This window comes from Sarcophilus harrisii, chromosome 3 (genome assembly GCF_902635505.1).
Source record: "Sarcophilus harrisii chromosome 3, mSarHar1.11, whole genome shotgun sequence".
In the NCBI taxonomy this organism is placed as follows: domain Eukaryota; kingdom Metazoa; phylum Chordata; class Mammalia; order Dasyuromorphia; family Dasyuridae; genus Sarcophilus; species Sarcophilus harrisii.
In genome coordinates, this window is record NC_045428.1 from 498,899,928 (window position 1) to 498,920,042 (window position 20,115).

The 20,115-nt window shown below is 39.9% G+C and overlaps 1 protein-coding gene across 3 annotated transcripts in view; it reads left to right on the forward strand.

Annotated features, from left to right (window-relative positions):
* Positions 1-2,155: 2,155 nt before the first annotated feature.
* MAP6 (microtubule associated protein 6) overlaps positions 2,156-20,115 on the forward strand; it is an 81,048-nt gene continuing 63,088 nt past the window's right edge. Inside the window, exon 1 of one of the 3 annotated variants that reach the window (XR_004233239.1) lies at positions 2,156-3,787. Coding sequence is in view for 2 of the 3 variants with exons in the window: in XM_031961370.1 (XP_031817230.1) it covers positions 2,877-3,787 (911 nt within the window). In the remaining variant the exon portion in view is untranslated. The remainder of the gene's footprint in view (positions 3,788-20,115) is intronic. The other 2 variants (XM_031961370.1, XM_031961371.1) reach the window with 2 other exon arrangements.

The window sequence follows — 20,115 nt, forward strand, 5'->3', positions numbered from 1 at the left end:
CCTGTTTTTTCCTCTGTAAAAAGACCATTAGACTTATATTATCTCAAAGGAATCTTTTAAGTGTACCATTTAGTGATTTTGATTGTTACTTTTAAGTTCATTAAATCATTTTCAGGTGTGTTTAGGTGTGTAATGTGCCTAAAGGCTAAGATAACAGATTTAGAATGGGGAGCAACCCCCTCATTTTATAGATGAGGAGACTGAGGCTCACAAAGTCCAAATGACTTCTCATGGTCACACAAGCAATTAGTAGAGAGCTACAGTTCAAGTCAAACTCTATTGACAAAAAAACCCAACATTCTTTCAATTATACCATGTTGCTTCTGATCTTGTGGCTTTCTCCTTTTGTGACCTCACCTAGGCTGTTGTGGTTAAGGACAACAGGGAAGGGAGAGAGGAGGGAAAAGAGATCAGAAAAATCAGGAAGGGGTCTAACCCACTAATTTGCTAATTTTAGTCTGAAGAAACTCAGAGAATTTTACTTTGAGAGGTAAGATAAAGTGCAGAAGTGCCTAAATTGGGAATTAGGAAATCTAAATTCAAGTCCCAGCACTGGCACTTACTAGTTGTAGGACTTCGGGGACAAGTAATTTCTGAGCTTCAATCCACTTTATAGGTCTGGGTAGTGATGATCAAAAGAAAAAAAAAATATAAAGTGATAGGAAAGTATGGGTCACTAATGTTTTGCTGGTGGAATTGTAAACTGATCCAACTATTCTGGAGAGCAGTTTGAAACTATAACCTTTGGGCTATAAACCTGTGTAAACCCTTTGATTCAATAAAACCATTACTAGTGTAGTATCCTAAAGACATCCAAAAAAAGGAAAAGAACCTATTTGTACAAAAATACTTATAATAACTTTTTTTGTGGTGGCTAAAAATTGCAAATAAAAGGGATGCCCATGAAATGAAGAATGGCTAAACAAACTGTGGTGTACAGACCTGAGTTCGTCTGATTCAGACATGTAACACTTTCTGGTTGTGTGACCTTGGGTAAGTCATTTAACCGCAATTGCCTCGGCCAAAAAGAAAAAAAGAAAAAGAAATGACAAGCAGGATGATTTCAGAAAAATCTGAAAAGAATTGGCATATCAGGCATGAACTGATGCAAAGGGAAATGAACAGAACCAGTTCAACGTTATAAATAGTAACAGCAATATTGCTTGATGAAGAACTATGAATGATTTAGCAATACAATGATCCCAGAAAAATCGAAAGAACTGAAGATGAAGCATGCTGACTCCAGAGAAAGAACTGATATTGATTGAATGCACACTACTTTATTTCTTGCATTTTTCTTTGTTTATCTTCTTACACAAAATGACTAATAGGGAAATGTTTTACATAATTGCATATGTATAACCCATATCTGATTGTTTACCCTTCTCAGAAAGGGAGGGGTAGAATTTGGAACTCAAAACTGAAAATAAAAAGATTAAAAAATTGAAGGGAGGGGGGAAGAATATGTTATTTGTCCAGTCACTGACATTGTCCTCTAGTCCTTTGGTTGTAGGGTGTGAGATTCTGGATTCTGAGGCTGTCCTTTCTTTGGTGCTGAATAGCTGGTGTCTGTACACTCCATAGCATTACAATTTGCTGGGGTGGGGGTTGAAGAGCAGACTCTCCTAAGATCAGTATCAGGGAAAATACTCACTCTCTCCTAGGGCTCCCCTCAAATAAATCAGCCTTTAAGTTGACTAAAATACGTTCCCTACCAAACAGGAGAAATTTCTCTTCTCCCTTTCTCTAATAAAAATTAAACAGGCAATCAGTCATCTTCCCCGCCCCACAATTGTGTTCACCGTGTCAGGCCTACTGTGTGTATCTCACCGAACTGGACACACAGAAGGTGGTAATATAAATATTTATGGTTTGCATCAAATTGAATTCCCAAGAGGGGCTTCAGTGTTTTCAGGGCGCGGCTGAACTGCCTGGGATGGGTAGGGGAGGAGGAAGACCTTTGAAAGGGGTCAGCCGCCTTAACCGTTTCTTTCCCTTCTGCATCCTTTCAGAGAAGAGCAGCTGCTCCAAGCCTGGTTCCCAGCTGAGAAGGAAGGAGTTACAAAGGGGAGGGAGGGAGGAGAGAGGGAGACGAGCTCACAGACGCTGCGCGCTGACGAAAGCAGGTGATTTCTCCGCAAAGCTCTCTCCCTCAGCATCTTTCCTGGTGTGGACTTTTTTTCCTCCTTGCTGATAGTGGGTGGGGTCGCTTCCCCTGCAGCAGTAGCAGCGGCGGCAGCGGCAGTGATAGCAGCAGTTTCAGCGATGCTCCGGATCCTCGGCAGATGATCGCCTCTGGGCAGGTCACGGTATCCTCTCTCCTGGCCTTACCAGCCGGGAAGAGCTAAGTAGCCCAAGCGGGGAGCGGGGAGCGGAGAGTGGGGAGCGCAGAGTGGGGAGCAGGAATTGGGGAACCGCACCGCGTAGGGCGGGAAAAGCGAGAAGTCCGGAGTCAGTCACCCCTCCCTGAACCCTGCAGGCTGACAGACAGCCCCGCCCGTCTCTGCAGCATGGCTTAAGGCTGCAGTATCCTCTATGGGTTCTACTCAGGGCTGACGGGCGAGGCGAGCCCGGGAGAAGATCTTGCACCTTTGTACTGCAATTGCAGCCTTTTTTGCAAAGCAGAATTTGCACCCTTGCAGGGCAGGTTGCACACTTGCAGACTTTTTCATCCCAAAAAACAGCACTGACCCTGAACTTTGGGTCTGGTTAAATAGGGTGGGTGCTTTTCAATAAAGTAAAAACTTAGCGGTCGTGAGTGAGCAAGGGGCAGCACAGGCAGGAGCTCCTTCAAAGGAGCAAGATCGTGCAGCCTAGCTCGTTTAGGTGGGAAGATTAAAGGCAGGCACGAGAAAGGGTCCTTGAATACAGGCATCATGGCTTGGCCGTGCATCACCCGTGCCTGCTGCATCGCCCGCTTCTGGAACCAGCTGGATAAGGCGGACATAGCGGTACCCCTGGTCTTCACCAAGTACTCGGAGGCCACAGACCACCCGGGTGCCCCGCCGCAACCGCAGCAGCCTCCGGCGGCGCAGCCGCAGCATGCTCCCCCCTCGGCGCGCTCTGTTGCCATAGAAACGCAGCCGGCCCCAGGCGACCTGGATGCTGTTGCCCGGGCAACAGGGCCCAGCGGGGAGCGGGAGCCTGGGCCTCCCAGTGCCCAGGCCCAGGCCAAGGCAGCCGCCGGCCCGGGTCCGAGCCTCGGCCTGGGCCCGGCGGACTCCGTGATGCGGCAGGACTACCGGGCGTGGAAGGTTCAACGACCCGAGCCTAGCTGCAAGCCACGGAGCGAGTACCAACCCTCCGACACGCCCTTCGAGAAGGAAACCCAGTACCAGAAGGATTTCCGGGCGTGGCCGTTGCCCCGGCGCGGCGATCACCCCTGGATCCCCAAGGCGGCCCCGCCGCCCCCGCCGCAGTCGCTGCCTGCTCCGGCCTCGGCCTCCCTGGGCCAGCCCAAGGCTGAGGAGCGTCGGCGACGGCGGCAGCAGAGCCAGGAGCGGAAGTCCGCCGAGGCTTCTGCCCAGGCTCAAGCTCCAGGAGATGAGGAGGGGGGCGGCGGAGGAGGAAGAGACCCCCCAGCTGGGAAGGCGTCCGGATCAGACTGGTGGGAGGTGCGCAAGAAGGCGGGGCCCGCATGGATGCTGCGGCGGGCAGAGGGCCAGGGGCTGCAGGGGTCCGAGCAGCAGCCCCCCGAGGCCGGAGGCGGCAAAGGGAGGGCGGCGGCCGACGCCCTCAATCGGCAGATCCGCGAGGAGGTGGCGAGCGCTGTGAGCAGCTCGTACAGGTGAGGCAGAGCTAGGGAAGATGAGGGAAGAGGGAGGGAGAGGTGCCGCTGGTGCCACAGCATCCGGTGCCCTATTTCATCTCCGCCTCTTACTCTTTCCATGACCTTGCACCAATTACTCCAACTCCCGGGACCTTAGTTTCCCCAGGTGCAAAATGCAGGGGTGGGACTAGGTAACCTCTAACACCTCTTCCAGCTCTAGATGTGGAGTTGGACTCCGCCCTGTGGCTTTGACTCCTTCCTCTCGGGAACTACTTTCAGGCATCGTCCTGGTCTCCACCCCACCCCCATCCCCTTCTGTTCGCAGCGCTAAGCACAGTGTTTGAAACTTAGAAGGAGCTTAATAAATGATACTTGGCTAACTGACTACTTGCTGCCCATGACCCCACCCAAATCTGTGGTCTGTCCCTCCCTTCCCCCCCAAAGCCACAATACCCTTCCTCTCTTCGATCTGGTCTTCTCTCCTTTCATATTTGGCTTCTTTCTTCCTACCCTGGACACTCATGTGTTTCCCCTCCACCCTTACTGCCTTTTCAAGGTCCACTTAGTTCTCATTAGTCCTCCCTTCTCTATCCTGATGGTCTATTGCCAACCCACCAACCTTTGTATGGGTTATCCCCTCTCATCCTTCTTCCTAGGGCCTCATTTCAATAACATTTTCCTATACTTTTGACCACCTTTACATCCCAGTACTGTTGTCATCCTCTTGTTCTCTATTCACATTCTCCTTTTGATCCATTCTTCATCCTTTCATCATAAAGGGAAAAAAATTGCCAAGGGCTCCCATTGCATCCAGGGTCATCTCCAGTCGTCCTGATCTATATCTTTCCTCTGGACTCCTCTGGAGTCTTCCAGACTCTGGAGAAGAGAGTGAGGTTGATGACTTTGCACAGGCCTCTCATAAATCCATTTCACTTGAATAATGTGACATCTTCCCAAAACTTGGAAACCTGCAAGTAGTAGTAGCTGCCCTACTGGGGACACAACTGACCAGTTCCAATTGGCAAGACAGTTCCTTCCTCTTTCCCTCCTCTCCCTCCCCTCTATCTTTCCCATTCTCCCCTCCCTCCCTTCTTTTCCCTTTCTCTATCCCTCCTATTCCCCCCTCTCTCCCTTCCTCTCCCTCCCTTTCTTCCTTCCTCCATCCTTTTCTCCCCTTCCTCCCTTCCTTCTTTCTCCTCTTCCCTCCCTTCATTCCCTTCTTCCTTTCTTTCTTTTCCTTTCCTCCCTCCTTTCTTTCTTTCCCTTTCCTCCCTCCTTCCCTTCTTCTCTCTTCCTTTTTTCTTCCCTTCCTCTCTCTTCCTTTTTTCTTCTCTTCCTCTCCCTCTCTCCCTCCCTCCCTCCCTCCCTTTCTTCCTTCCTTCCTTCTTTCCTTCCTTCCTTCCTTCCTTCCTTCCTTCCTTCCTTCTTTCCTTCTTTCCTTCCTTCCTTCTTTCCTTCCTCCCTCTTTCCGTTTCTTTCTTCCTTCCTCCCTCCTTCCCTTCCTTCCTTCCCTTGTCTTCCTCTATTTGCCCAGTGAATCATACCTTTAAGGGAGGGAGGTGCTTTGCCCAAATGAATTTAAATTTTAATTGTTTAAACTTAGCAAGATATATTAGGGTTTTCAGACTAGATTTCTTTTTTTTTTTTTAATCGATCATGCCTTAAACCCATATCACTATGGCTCTCATTGATTGACCAATACTTAGTCCTAGCACTTGGTCATTGTTTGGATTCTAATGGATCAGAGTGAGTGTAAATAGCAAGTATTTCTGTTTTGGCCAGAAACCCTAAAGATCTTGCCCTCTCAGATTAATTTTTTTGACTAAGTAAAAGAGACCATTCTTTACCTCATTTTTATTTAGGCTTAATCATTGAATGAGCATTGTCTCTGAGATCTGGGAAAGATCTATGTTCAAAAAGACCCAGGATTCCCACTGCATCTAGAACCATTTCCAGCTATCCTGATCTATATTTTGTCACTGGACCAAGAAGACTCTGAAAGGAGAAAGTGAGGCAGGTGACTTTGCAGAATTCTCCCTCACTTAAATCCACTTCACTCGAATGTCATGAAATTTTCCTGATGTCATGGTTCTCTTGGAGGATGAAAGACAAATAACAAATAATGTCATTTCTTCTTGTTACCCCTCATCACACCTCTCTTCTAAACGCCTTTGCTTTTTTCTCCAAGCTGCCTCAACTACTCCTTCCATCATTTCCACCTCAAACCTATAGCCTTCTTTCTCTATTGCTCCTTTCACCTTCCCTTTCCTTCATGTTCTCTTCCATTTCTTTATCACCCAGACTGAGACATTTCTATCCTGGGAGAAAAGGGAGTCATTGAACTCTTTCTAACTTACCTATTTGTACTAAAAGTTCTCACCCAAGAGTCATCCTTCTTTCACCATTTTGTTATCATTTCCAAGAGTCAAATTCTCTTCTCTGACCACCACCACTCCTATTAGGACATAAATTCATTGAAAATAGGGATAATCTTAATTTTTCATTTGCATTTTTCTGTACATAGCACAGGATTTGGTACATAACAAACATTTAATAAATGCTCTGCATTTATCTTCTTATTACTCACTGCTATTTATCTGAACACATCAGAACAATCCTGTCCTTATTACATCAAAATTTTCAACTAAATGCTCTGTTGCCCACATTTTTAACAGCCCCTTTCTCTAGCAGTTCCATGCTCTCACCTTCCTTCTGGCCTTTTCTGCCACCAGCACATGCTTTTTCCACTCCTACTTTGAACTTTAATTCCAAGCTAATGAGCAAATAGATTGTGCTATAGGTTATTCTGGAGAAACTGAATATGAAATACTAGGCTTAAAGTCTCTGGAGAATCCAAATGTGTACAATGAATAATTAGACAAAGTGTCTAGTGTATGGCCCTAAGTCCTACATTGAGGGCCATAGCCACCTGCCTCTTTCTCGGGGCAATTCAATGAGGAAGACTACAGGTTTGTTATGTGTTGCCAGAAGTCTATAATCATTTAGAAATTTAACTTCATGTATTTGAATCTATTGGATTATCTTGTTATATATGTGTTTATGTACATAGGAAACTGTTTTACAAATATTCTTGTATATAGTAATGAGGGTTGATGAGAAATGATTTTAGAGCTATCAACATCCATATTATTCATCATTTTAATATCTCTTTTTATATGCAAATTTATTATACAGATGATTGGTTCCCAGCAAGTTAATGAATTGACCAGGAGGGAGTTTTTAATGACCTTGATGATCCAAGAAGCATATTGGATAGCATTTCATTTTTTTAATGGTCAATTAAAGGATATAACAGTTGATATGAAACTTAACATTTTTTTTTGATTCAGAAGGAAGATTGACCAACAATAGAGCTATATACTTTGGAATAAAGCAGTTATGAAGAAATTGGATATATTATAGAGGGAAAAAACAACTGGAAATGATCTACCCTGAAACACTGATTTCTCAGTGCTCCCAGCTTGTGTCATATTCTTTGCCCTCTTGTGTTTTCTAGGCATTTCTCTGATTCACATATATCCCTCATCTGTTTCAAATGGATTTGAGAGGCCATATTGGTCCCACTTCAATGACAATTTGATTTATTATTCCTCATCCCTTTCAGAGTAAATCACAATGTGTTCAGGGCACAATGACTAATTAGTTAATCTCATGGGCTTTAAAGATGGCATCTGCTGCATGATATTAATGTTAATAGTTCACTTACACAGGAAAAGCTCACATAATTTACCATTTTAATACATCTATAGTTTCACATCCAGATTAAAGTCATAAATGACAATAAGGTATCTTTACTAAGGAAATGTAATTATTCTAGAAATAGAAATACATTATTAATAACATGAAGATTTTGAGAGACCCCTATTTAGCAAACTTCTCACATCATCATAGGATTTTGCTATCAAGTGCTATCTGAAGTGTGATTTTGAGTTGACATACAATGTTGAATTAATGCAATGAACTGTGACACTGTCAAGTCTGTCATTGTTTATAATCTTAGAAGTTGCATTTCACTGGGCAGACTTTTGTAACAGATTTAGCAGACACACTTGTTTAGGAGATCAGTTTGTCATTGGGTGAAGGAACAATGCTCTGTCAAGGGAGGTAGGGGAGGGAGAAGTAAAATTACCCTTCCAATCAACCTCTCTGCCCTTGCAGTAAGTTAATAGGGATAGATGAGGGTAGCAGGTGCTTCCCATAGGAATGCTAATGGGAGAGACCTTTCATGGCAGAAGGCAGCTGATGCTCTGGGAGACAGACTCTATCAACCAAGGAGAGTGAATTTCAGGAAGAAGGAAAGTGACATGGTTATCTGAAAAAAGGAATGTTGAATATAATACTGTAGGGCCATCCCAGGAAGGCTGGAGAAAGAGAAAAAGTCCCGTGTTTAGTGTAGGTAAAAGTGGCACAGGACACTTTGGACAGGAAAGAAAATAGTTATTTTCCTCTTTTCATAGAATTAGAGAATCATTATTAAATTGAAACAAATCTAATCCAACTTCTACCCAAACAGGAGACCTTTTGATAATACAGGTCCAGCGGAAAGAACATTGGCTTGGGTTCGAAGCCATGTTCTGACTCTAGTTTGGACCTCACATTAGTTTTCTTCTATTCTATTCTGTAGTTTCTTAATTTGTAAAATAAGGAGTTTTAGACTAGATGTTCTCTAAGGTCCTTTTCAAGCTAACATCTTGTGAAGTGGTTATGTAGGCTCCACTTCAAGACTTCCAGTAATCAGGAACCTATTATTTCTGAGATAACCCAATCCACTTGGATCTATTAGGAAGTTTTTTCTTATATTGAATTGGAATCAGTCTATGAAACTTCTATTCATTGCTCCTAATTCTGTCCAGTGAGAATAAACAAAACAAGTGTAATACCAGCTATAATCACTAGCCCTTTAAATGTTTGAAAAATGCTGTTAGAATCTAAGCATTTTTCAGGAAGTTACTGTGTATATGTGTGTGTGTGTGTGTGTGTGTGTGTGTGTGTGTGTGTAAACACATATACAGTTACACATGTACCTAGATCTAACATGGTTTATTGTTGATGGTAAGGATTTAAATGATGGTTGTATTGAATCATGTGCTCCCCCTAAAATTTCTTTTTCCTAGGCTGAATAATCAAGGTATACTTGAATGGTGTGTTTCAGATTCTCTTCATCATCTAGTTCTATCTCATTTTCCTTCTAATACATAGTAGCTATCAATGTCATTTTAAAATGTGATCCTAGAAGTCAAGACAATGCTCCAGATAGGGTCTGGCTAAGACAGATGACATTGAAGCTATTATTTCCTTCATTCTGGACATGATGCTTCTATTCATGTCACCTAATGATGCATTAACTTTTTTTTTTAACTGCCATGTCAAATAGTTGATTTATATTGAGTTTGTAGTCAGCACAAAGACAGAGATCCTTAGGGTATCTCATTAGGAACTATTTTAGAAACTCTGCTTCTTTCTGGGTTTTTACCAATCAATCAGTGTTCTTTGGTTTCAATCTTTCAGACAGATCTAGATCTATATAACAGCTATATAATCTAGCTGTGAACTAGATTACCTCTCTTAATTTGTCCCATAACGATTATCAGAAGGCACTTTAGAAAACACCTGCCTGAATTCCAGGTAGCATCCCTTCACAATCATTCATTCACAAACTATTCCTTTAATGATTTATTTTAGAATTTTATTAAAAACTGAAGTCATACTCCCTGTCCTATTGAAGAACCCATCTTCTTCTTTGACAACTAAGGATTTTTGGCATCTCCCATTCTCTATGAAATTTCAGAGATCACTGTCAGTGGCTCAATAATCATGCCTACCTGTTCTTTCTAGAACCTGTTTGTCTAGACCTTGTCCCTTGAGAATGATTAGTCGAACTCTTACCAACTCTTCATCTACTTTAGGTTTCGAATTCCTTTTTAATCATTTTTGTTCTATAATTTTCAAGTCTGTAGGTCATCTTTGATAGAGAAAACATAGAAGTAAGATAAGAAACACAAAGATCTCTTGGATCTCATTTTTTAGTATTTATCACTAATAGTTTATTAAAACTACAAACGTCCTTTCAGGATTTCATTTTCAACTCACGGTTAATCTATCCTTGCTTTCATATTTAGAATATATCTTTGCTCTCCTTTTTCTTTCTCAACAGAAGCATTTGTATTTGGGTATTTCCTTCTTGAGAACTCTTAGTACCTCTTTGTTCAGTTTTACAGTGGGATTTTTTTGTCCATGGCCAATTTTCCCATCTGTCCTTGCTCTGATCTCTTTGAAATATGCCCTTTCAAAATTTAGAAGGTTTAACCTGGGACTATTGGATATGTCGGTGGGAAAGACAATGGAGATGATCTCATCTAATACTTTCCTTTTGTGAATGGGAAAACTGAAGCTTCGAGGTTATATGATTTGCCAAGTCCTGCAGGTAGGAGATTAGGATTAAAACCCAATTTGACTCCAAATCTAATCATCCTTCTGTCTAGCCTTCCCCCCTTTTTTTGTCTGCAGTCCTGAGATAATTCTGGTGTTTCTCCCAAATTTCCAGTTTTAATTAAGTGTTTGGCTGGGAGGGAAAGCATTGAAGGGTCAGCTAGCTAGCTCTGTGGTTTTGCATTAAGTTGTGTGTAAATATTGATAAAACTTAATATTTTTCTCTTTCCCTTGATATCCCTCCTAGTAACAATTTTAATGTTAAGTAAAAAGTAGTTATCTTAATAGATTCAATTTTTATAGAAATTCTACTCATTCACTTTCAAAAGTATTCAACAATCATGTTTTAAGTGCCTACTTTTACAATTAAGACACTGCTCAGTACTTGGGTAGATAGGAATATATTTTTTAAAAAGAACAGAGCCTCTGTTCTCGATTTTATAATCTGCTAAAGGGTGATAAACCGTGTAGATCAAGAAATACAATGAAATTTAGAAAAAAATGAAGATATGGGAAAAGTAAAAGTGTGATGTATTCAATTGAGGGAAAGATCACAATTGACTTCCAGGATCATTGAAGGCTTTACATAGAAATTAACATTTGAATTTATTTTCAAAAGATGGAAAGGTTGTGACAAGATGGTGTAGTGATTAAGTCTTCAGTAAGTAGAAGAAAAAGAAACAGAAGAAATAAAAGTTTAAGCATCTCAAGGGAAATGGAGGGGGGGAGGGAAGTGGGAATGAAGGGGTTTAGCAGTACCAAATTTCAAACTATGTAACAAATTAATGCTCATCAAAACTATTTGGTATTGGTTAAAAAGCAGTTGGTATTGATTAAAAAGTTAATCAATGAAACAAATTAGGTAAGACTCAGAAGCAACTGAACATAATAATATTATGTTCAGTAAATCTAAGAATACTTACTTACTACTGGGGGCATCTAGGTGGCACAGTGGATAGAGCACCAGCCCTGAATTCAGGAGAACCTGAGTTCAAATCTAATCTCAAATACTTAACACTTCCTAGCTGTGTGACCCTGGACAAGTCACTTAACACCAATTGCCTCAGGGGAAAAAAAAAAGAATACCTACTACTGAAGTGAATACTCCAATCTGACAGAAACTGAGAAAAGTAGAAAATAGTTTGGCAGAGAATGAGCTTAGTAAGATAAATCACAATAAACAATAAACAAATTAGCATATGATCTAAATTTAAAAGGTAAATAAAATTAAAATTAGAGAAAGTAGTTACCTTTCACAACGGTGATGGGGGAGAATTCTCCTCTAAACAAGAGACAAGGATGGTCATAAAAAAATGAATCTGCTGTTCATAAAATTTCAGTTATATAAAATCGTCAAGTTTCTGCACAAGCAAAACAAATATGGTTAGAATGATGAGGGAAACAAATAATGGGGGGGAATCTTCACAGTCAATTTCTGTAATAAAGATTTAATATCCTATGTATATATAAAGAATTGATGTAACTATATAAGAGTAAGATTCATTTGTAAAAAGATAAGTAATTAAATATAAATAGGGAAGTCTCAATTCAAAAAAAATATGAACTACCAACAGGAAGCAGCTAGGTATTTCAGTGGATAGAGTTCTGGGCCTGGAATAGGAAGATCTGAGTTCAAATGTGATCTCACACACAAATAGATGTGTTACTATGATAAGTCATTTAATCTTTGTTTATCTCAATCTAACATTAGAGAAGAAAATGCAAACCACTTTCGTTCTTTGCCAAGAAAATCCCATGGACAGTAAGTGTAGTACAAGGAGTTGGACATGGCTAAATTGATTTAAAACAGTAAGCTATCAACATATAAATTATATAAAATGCTTCAAGTTATATAAGAATAAAATAAATGCAAATTAAAATAACTCTGAGGTTCTACCTCACATCTATCATATTGTCACAGATGACAAAAGGGGAAAATGAAAAAAATTGGAAGTATAATGGGAAGATGAGCATGGCAACAGTCAATTGAGCTGTGAATGATTCAACCTTTCTGGAAAATATTTTGGAGTTACACCCCCAAATTTTCCTAAACCGTACGTTTATCCAGTGATACTGCTTTAGGGTATATGCCCCAAGAATAAGAAGGATAGATCTAAAGATCCATAACATAAGCATATTTATTACAGAACTTTTTTTCATTAAAAAAATCCCCCAAACTGGAAACAAAATAGATAGCCATCAGTTAAGGAATAGCTGAATTCATTGTGGCATATAAATGTAATGGAATTTCATGGTCTGAAATAGAGAATATGGCAATTTCACAAAAATGTGGAAAGACTTATATGAACTGGTACAGAATACTTTGAGAAAAATGAGAATAATTTATATCATGACAATAATAAAAATATTAAGGAAACAACTTTGAAGGATCTCAGAACTCTGACCAAAGCAATCATGATTTTAAAAGACTGATGATAATGCATAACCCCCCTACATCCTGATAGAGAAGTGATCGACTGGAGATAGAGAATGAGATATGTATTCTTAGGCATACCCAATGTGTTAATATGTCTTGATTGTCTATATAGAAGAATTTTAGCTTTGCATACTATGTGAATCACTTCTGTTTTGGATGCATAAGACAGAAAAAATTATTTTTTAAAAAGGCTAAAAATAGTCTTTGCTTTCAAAAAACTCACATTTTAATTTGGGGTGAGGGATGTAGGAGAGGAGTGTAGAGAGAACATGCAAGCAAATATATATAGGAAAAATAGGGATAATAGGAAGAAAGGAGAAAAGACTTCTTGCAGAAGTTGAGACTTCAGTTGAGTTTGGGGAAGCCTGGAGATGATAATGAGAATAATCATCTCTCTCCTTCTTCCCTATAGGTTTTGTGGGAGTCAGTCAATAAATATTAAGCACCCTCTGAGGCTCGCTATTTTCTCCATGTCTCTGTATTGACTGTGCTCTTTAAATTATTTTGGTGCCATTATTTTTATTTTGTGGATGAGCCTAAAGGATGTATATGATGTACATTTAGGTGTTGGACCAAATGATTTATGTGTCTAATGACTTGTTCTTTGTGGTCCTAGAAGTTAGATATAGATTTAGTGGGAATGGTGAGAAGATCACTTATTATCCTCAAATAAGATCTGTTGTTTGTTCATTCTCATAAAGGACCATGACATCATGGAGGTGACATGGAGGTGATGCATGACATGCAGGTGAATTGGATTTAAGTGAAGGGGCTGTGCAAGGTTACCTGCCTCTAGAGCTATCTGGGTCCATATAGAAAATCAGGATGATGGGAGATGGCTCTCAGTGAGAAAGGAAGAAGGAGGCATGGTGGAAAGGGTAATTTAGGTAGATAGCCACAGAAGCAGATTTAGATACAGTGATATTATCATAGAATATACTAAAGACCACCTCGATAGAGAGAGGGAATAGATGAGGAATCTGAGAAAAGTCTTGGATCCCTATCACCCCCAGAATTAAGTCTTTTGACATTCAAAGTCTTTCAGAACCCAACCCTTTCTACCTTTCCAAAGTTCTTATACTTCATTCCCCATTACATACTCTTTGATCCAATGACACTGACCCCCTTACTGGTCTATTAAGAAGACCCTCCATATCTCAGCTCAGCATTTGTCTATTGGTTTCCCTGGTTTTCTTTTAAGTGCTAACTAAAATCCCACCTTCTCCTGGAAGCCTTTCCTAACCCCTCTTAATTCTAATACTTTCCCTCTGTGATCTATTTCCTATTTATCCCTAATATAACTTGTTCATGCATATTTGCTTGTTGTCTTCCCCATTAAATTGTGAGCTTTTCAAGGTCAGGGGCTTGTCTTTTGCTGCTTTTGTGTGTGCTTGGCACTTAGCACAATTCTTGGCACATAGGAGGTACTTAAATGTTGATCAATTGATTGAAGTGCTACAATTCAACAAATGTCTATTAAATATATTGACATGCCCTGTGTATGCTAGGGCTGAAGGAGATACAAAGGCTAGATATGACACATTTCCTGCACTCACAGTCTACTAAATGTAGAGATCTCCCATTTATTTTTGCCTGGGATTTCAAAGTACATGGTCTCTTCCATCTTAAGGTTTTTATTGATAGCATTCAGACCATCTGTAGAACACTCAATCACACAAAAAGGATACAAGAACATAAGTTTCTGTTCCACCACCTTCTTTGGTTTCCAGGATCTTGTTTGGGCTCTAAGAAAGGGAGCCAGCTATACATGTTAACTGCTCATATATAACATAAAACCCTATCCAGGCTAAGGAGGACTTGTGTCAGAATAGAGATGTTAGGGGCTATTCAATTTAATAGAAAAGTAGATAAAAGGATGATGGGCCTTTTACAAATGCACAAGTCCAGAGTATCTCTGGTAGCTTGAATATACCAAGTATCAGGAGGTCAATTAAAGTTAGACCTTGGAGTTGATAGAATTCCTTTGGTGTCTGGGATAATATGCATTGCTATTAGTCCATTTATTTTGGGTATTATCTATCAATATCTAGTGTTCCTTCCTCGTCCAATGCCCTTAAAAAGAGCTTGGTTTGTTTTTCTTCCCGGGTTATTTTTACCTTCTGAATCCAATTCTTCCTGTGCAACAAGAGAACTGTTCAGATCTGCACACATATATTGTATCTAGGATATACTGTAACATATTTAATATGTATAAAACTGCTTGCCATCTGGGGGAGAGGGTGGAGGGAGAGAGGGGAAAAGTCAGAACAGAAGTGAGTGCAAGGGATAATGTAAAAAATTACCCTGGCATGGGTTCTGTCAATAAAAAGTTATAATTTAAAAAAAAGAAAAGAAAAAAAAAAGAGCTTGGTCTAACCAGCTTGCACAAGTGAATATGACCCTTGATATTACATGTTAAGTGTGTAAGAACAGTGAAAACAAAGTGCTTTGAGAGACCAGAGGGGAAAGGTCACCACTGTCCACGGGGTCAGGGAAGGTTTGTGAAGGAAGGACGAATCTGAATTGAATTTCAAGGACGAGTAGGAATATAACAGACAGAGGAAGAGGATAGATATTCCAAGCATTGGATGCATGAGATCAGGCCCAAAGAGGAAGAAGTACCAAGGGTGTGTTTTGGAGGAGAGAGAATTGTCCTGTTGGGATGAAGTGTAAAATGGATGGATTTACATGAGGCTAATGAGGCTGAGAAAATCAGTTAGTATTGGGTTGTGAAGTATTTTGAATGGCAAGCAAACAGGTTATGAGCACATGGCGACAAAGAATGACCATGTTATAGGTGAAGGAACACTGAGCTTGGAATTAGAAGGCTGGAGTTTGAATTCTGGTTCTGCTACTTAACAAGTACATGACTTTGAATAAATTTCTTCACCTTTCTCAACCTCATCTATAAAATGATTTGTAAGGTCTTTCAGATTTCTAACATTCTGCAATAGGGAGCCACTGTATATTTTAGAGCTATGCAATTAGTGATATACCTAGCTCTATCCATAAAGAAAATGAATTTGTCAGGGGTAAAAGGAAGCGACTGAAGGTAGGTTGGCCACATGTTATGGATCTTTTTGCAACCCTGAGGTCGCATCCATCTTTTGAGACTTTTAAGATTCTGTGATGCCTTATGAATTTCAGAAAAAAGTTCATTAAAATAACATAGCAGGTACACAAATATTATAGAAACATAATAATGAATATGAAGAATACAGAGAAGTATGGGAAGACATATATATATATATATATATATATATATATATATACACACACACACACACACACTCATATAATGTGTAAGTGCTAGGGATACAAAGATAGGCAAAAACATGTCCCTGTTCTCTATAACCTCACATTTTTTAATAATAGCTTTTTATTTTCAAAACATGTAAAAATAATTTTCAATATTCACCCTTGTAAAATATTGTGTTCCAAATTTTACTCTCTTCCTTCTCTCCCACCCCCTCTCCTAGACAGCAAGTAATACAATATACGTTAAACATGTGCAATTCTTTTAAACATATTTTCACATTTATCATGCTGCACAAGAAAAATCAAATCAAAAAGGGAAAAAAGAGAAAGGAAAAAAAGCAAGCAAACAACACAAAAAGTGATCCACATTCAATCCCCATAGTCCTCTTTCTGTATGCGGATGGATCTCTCCTCAAGTCTATTAGAATTGACCTGAATTACCTCATTGTTGAAAAGAGCCACATCCATCAGAGTTGATCATCATGTAATCTTATCATTGCTGAGTACAATATTTTCTTGAAGTCAACATTCTAATAGGAAAGACAACATGCAAACAACTATGTAAAATACAAGATATATATAGAGTAAATGGAAGGTAATATTAGAGGGAAGAGAGAAGCCAGTGGCTCAAGTATTGGGGTAGGGGATAGGTGAGTAGGGGTCAGATAGGTAGCAGGGGAACCAGAAAAGAGCAGTATCCCAAAGACTTGGAGAGGGAGAGAATTCTGGAGAAGAGGATAATATAAGGTGTCAAAAAGATAAGAACAAAGGCAGAAAAGAGAGAAAGTACTCACAGTAACTACAGCAAGGTAAATAGAAAGGAACAAACTGCTGACAAAACTGAATCCTGTATGATTTTAATGACTAAATGTGAGGAAAATATAAGATAAAAATGTACCTCCTCCCTGCTTTGCAAAGCTCAGGTTCTATGGATGTGGAAAATGGTATCTACTATTAGCATAGTGCCTGGCACAGAGTAGGTACTTGATACATGCTTATTGATTGTCATTTGATTAATTAATTGATTAAACTCATTTGGTTAATTTTGCCAATTCTTTTTGGGGATTTTTCTCTCATTCTTTGTTACCAAAAATAATTCTAGATAAAAGAGGAGATGGGCTATACATAGGTAGATAGATAGATTTACATATGTACATATAGGCATGTTGTGATTCAGTCATCCAGTCACGTCCAACTCTTCATGACTCCATGGAGCGTACTGTCTGTAGGGTTTTCTTGGCAAGGATACTGGAAGGTTTTGCCATTTCCTTCTTTGGTGGACACACACACACATATACAGACATATGTATATATACACATATATGTATATGAAAATATATACAAACATTATATATATATATATAATATAGAGAGTGAAGAGAGAAGAAAGAGAGCCACCTTTTTTACTATATGTGTGATTGGAAATTAAGGCAATATAAAAAGAAGAGAGAGAAACACACATTTGGACTTTGATGATTTTGGAAGAGAAGAAAACAGAGGACTTTACTCAACTCTGCCTCACTTAGATCCAATTTATGTGTGAATCAAAAGACATTACCCATACCATTTTACCACTTTTACCTACCTCATAGTCCTGTGGCAATGGGCAAGTGATAAAGCAGCAGGTGAGGATACACTAGGAGTGGTGGCCACAACTTTGCACACAGGTAACTCAGACCATAGGGTCATCTTCTCACTGGATTAAACAGCAATGAGATTTAGCAACCCCTTGGGTATCTGAGCAATCTTTTAAGGATTATACTGCTCACCTCCTATTGTGAGAAGGGGCTAGACAAGATCCCCTAAAAATTGTCTGCTCATCCAACCCTGGCTTTATTATCGCAGCAGGTAGGGATCCTACCCTGTGGTCAAAACATAAAAAATGTATAAAAACTTCTGCAAAGTTGATTCCACTCACCATCAGTACATGCTGCTAAGCAAAAGCTAAGCTTATGTGCTTATGGACAACATGAAATCCAGTATACCTGAAAGATGAACAGCTCTTGTTGCAAGAGAACTCAGCAGGTATCTCATCCAAATAGCAGTGCTGAGTGAAACAAGGCAGGAAAATGAAATCCAGCTTGCCAAATCTGGAGCTGGATATACATTTTTCTATAGTGGTTACAGAAAGGGGAGTGCCATGAAGCTGGCATAGGCCTTGCAATCAAAACTAGTCTAATCAACAGGCTTGTATACCTACCAAAAGGAGTGAATGACAAGCTAATGACAATGTGATTGACATTTGTAGGAAAACACCATGCCACCATCATCAGCGCCTGTGCTCCCACTATACCAAACCCTCATGAGGTCAAAGAAAAAATTTATGAAAACTTGGAGACCCTCATCATCAGTGTACCAAAAGGGGACAAAATTATATTTCTTAGTGACTGTAATATTAGAGTAGGCTCTGATAGCCAAACATGGCAGGGAGTTCTCAGGAGGAATGGAGCTGGACAGCTTTCACTTGACCTTCTCATGATCATCACTGTCTTCCACTTACCTAAGCGCAATAAAATTTCAGGACTCTACCTTCACAGCAAAAGTTGACATTTTAGGAGGAAGACAGATAAGATAGGAAAGTAAGGAAAGAAATGTAAGGCAGAGTGCTAAACTGGTCCTAGACTTATCTTCTCCAATCTAAATAGTCAAATTTAACAAAAGAGATGTCCCCAAAGCAAAATGACTACCTGAGTACTTAACTTCAACAAATTACAGTTCTTTGTGTACAAAAAATTCACTACTAATTTAGAGGGAAAGATCAGCCAACATAGGGTTGGCAGTAGGGAAGCAGAAAAGGAGTAGGCAGTTTTCAGAGATTTGTTGTAAAGCACTGCATTTGCTTATCTGGACCAAAACATTCAAGTTTGATAAAAATGATGAGGAAATTCAGAAGCTGATAAGCAAAAAGCAAGAACTCCACAGAATTTACCAGCAGGATAGTTTAATTGTCTCTAAGAAGGCAGCATTTAATTCCATCAAAAGCAGAGTACAAGCAAATCTTAAGACAGGTACAGGATTCTTGGCTCAGTAAGAAGATAGATGAAAGTCAGTTTTACTCTAATAGTAATAATCCAACCTGCTTTTATGATGCCCTGAAGACATATGGTACATCTCAAATACTCGGTGCTGATGAAGACACATTGATGTTATGATAAAGACATGAACAAGAAAAGATGGGTTGAACATTTTCAAGTGTTCTCAACAGATCATCATCAATCAATACTGAAACCATTGACCATATATATACCTCAGATTGAAGTCAGTTTCTCTCTAGTTGAATTTCCAATGAAGAGTTTCAAATACCATTCAGTTCCTTTCCTGGGGCAAAGTCCCTGGTGCTGATTCTACTCTAGCAGATTTTACAAGGTCCACTGCTCATACAAAAGCTGACTAAAATTTTAGCAAGAGGAGGTTATCCAGGAGGCTTCCATTATCCATTTCTGTAAAAGTAAAGGAAATAGATTACCCTGAGACAATCATGGGGGTAGGATTGGAGGGGAGTTTCTCTCTAGTCAGTGATGCTAAGATTCTTATCACAAGAGTCCTCTATGATAGGCTGATCATTTCCCTGAAAGACAGTCATTTATCTGAGAACCAGTGTGGCTTTAGAAAGGACCAAAGAATAGTTGATATGGTGTTTGCTGCCCAACAACTCAAAGGAAAATACCAGGAGTAGAACAGAGGTCTGCAAACAATATTCATCAATCTGACCCAGACCTTTGTTTCCCTCAGTTGTGTGGATTTGTGAAAGATCGCGGCAAAATTTGGTTGCCTGGAAAAGTTCATCAGTATTGTAAGTCAGTTTCATTATGGCATGATTGTGTTGGGTTCTGGATAATGAATGATGCTCTCACACTTTCCCAGTCACCAGTAGAGTGAAGCAGCACTTTGTGCTTGCACCAGTGTTTTTTACCATGATGTTTTCATGTCAGATGCCTTCAATGAGGACAGAAATGGCATTAAGTCAGGTAATGCATTGATGGTAAATTATTAAACTTGAAAAGGCTATAGGCAGAGACTAAAGCGGAGGGGAAATGGGTGTGTGATTGTTTGTTTGTAGATGACTGTGTACTCAGTGTAGCCTCTGGGGCAGAGCTGCATTGGAGTATGGATTGATTCTCTTCTGCTTGTGCTAATTTTGGCCTGACAATCAAGGAAATCTACATAAGTGATGAGGTGGATGTATACATTGCCAGAGTTA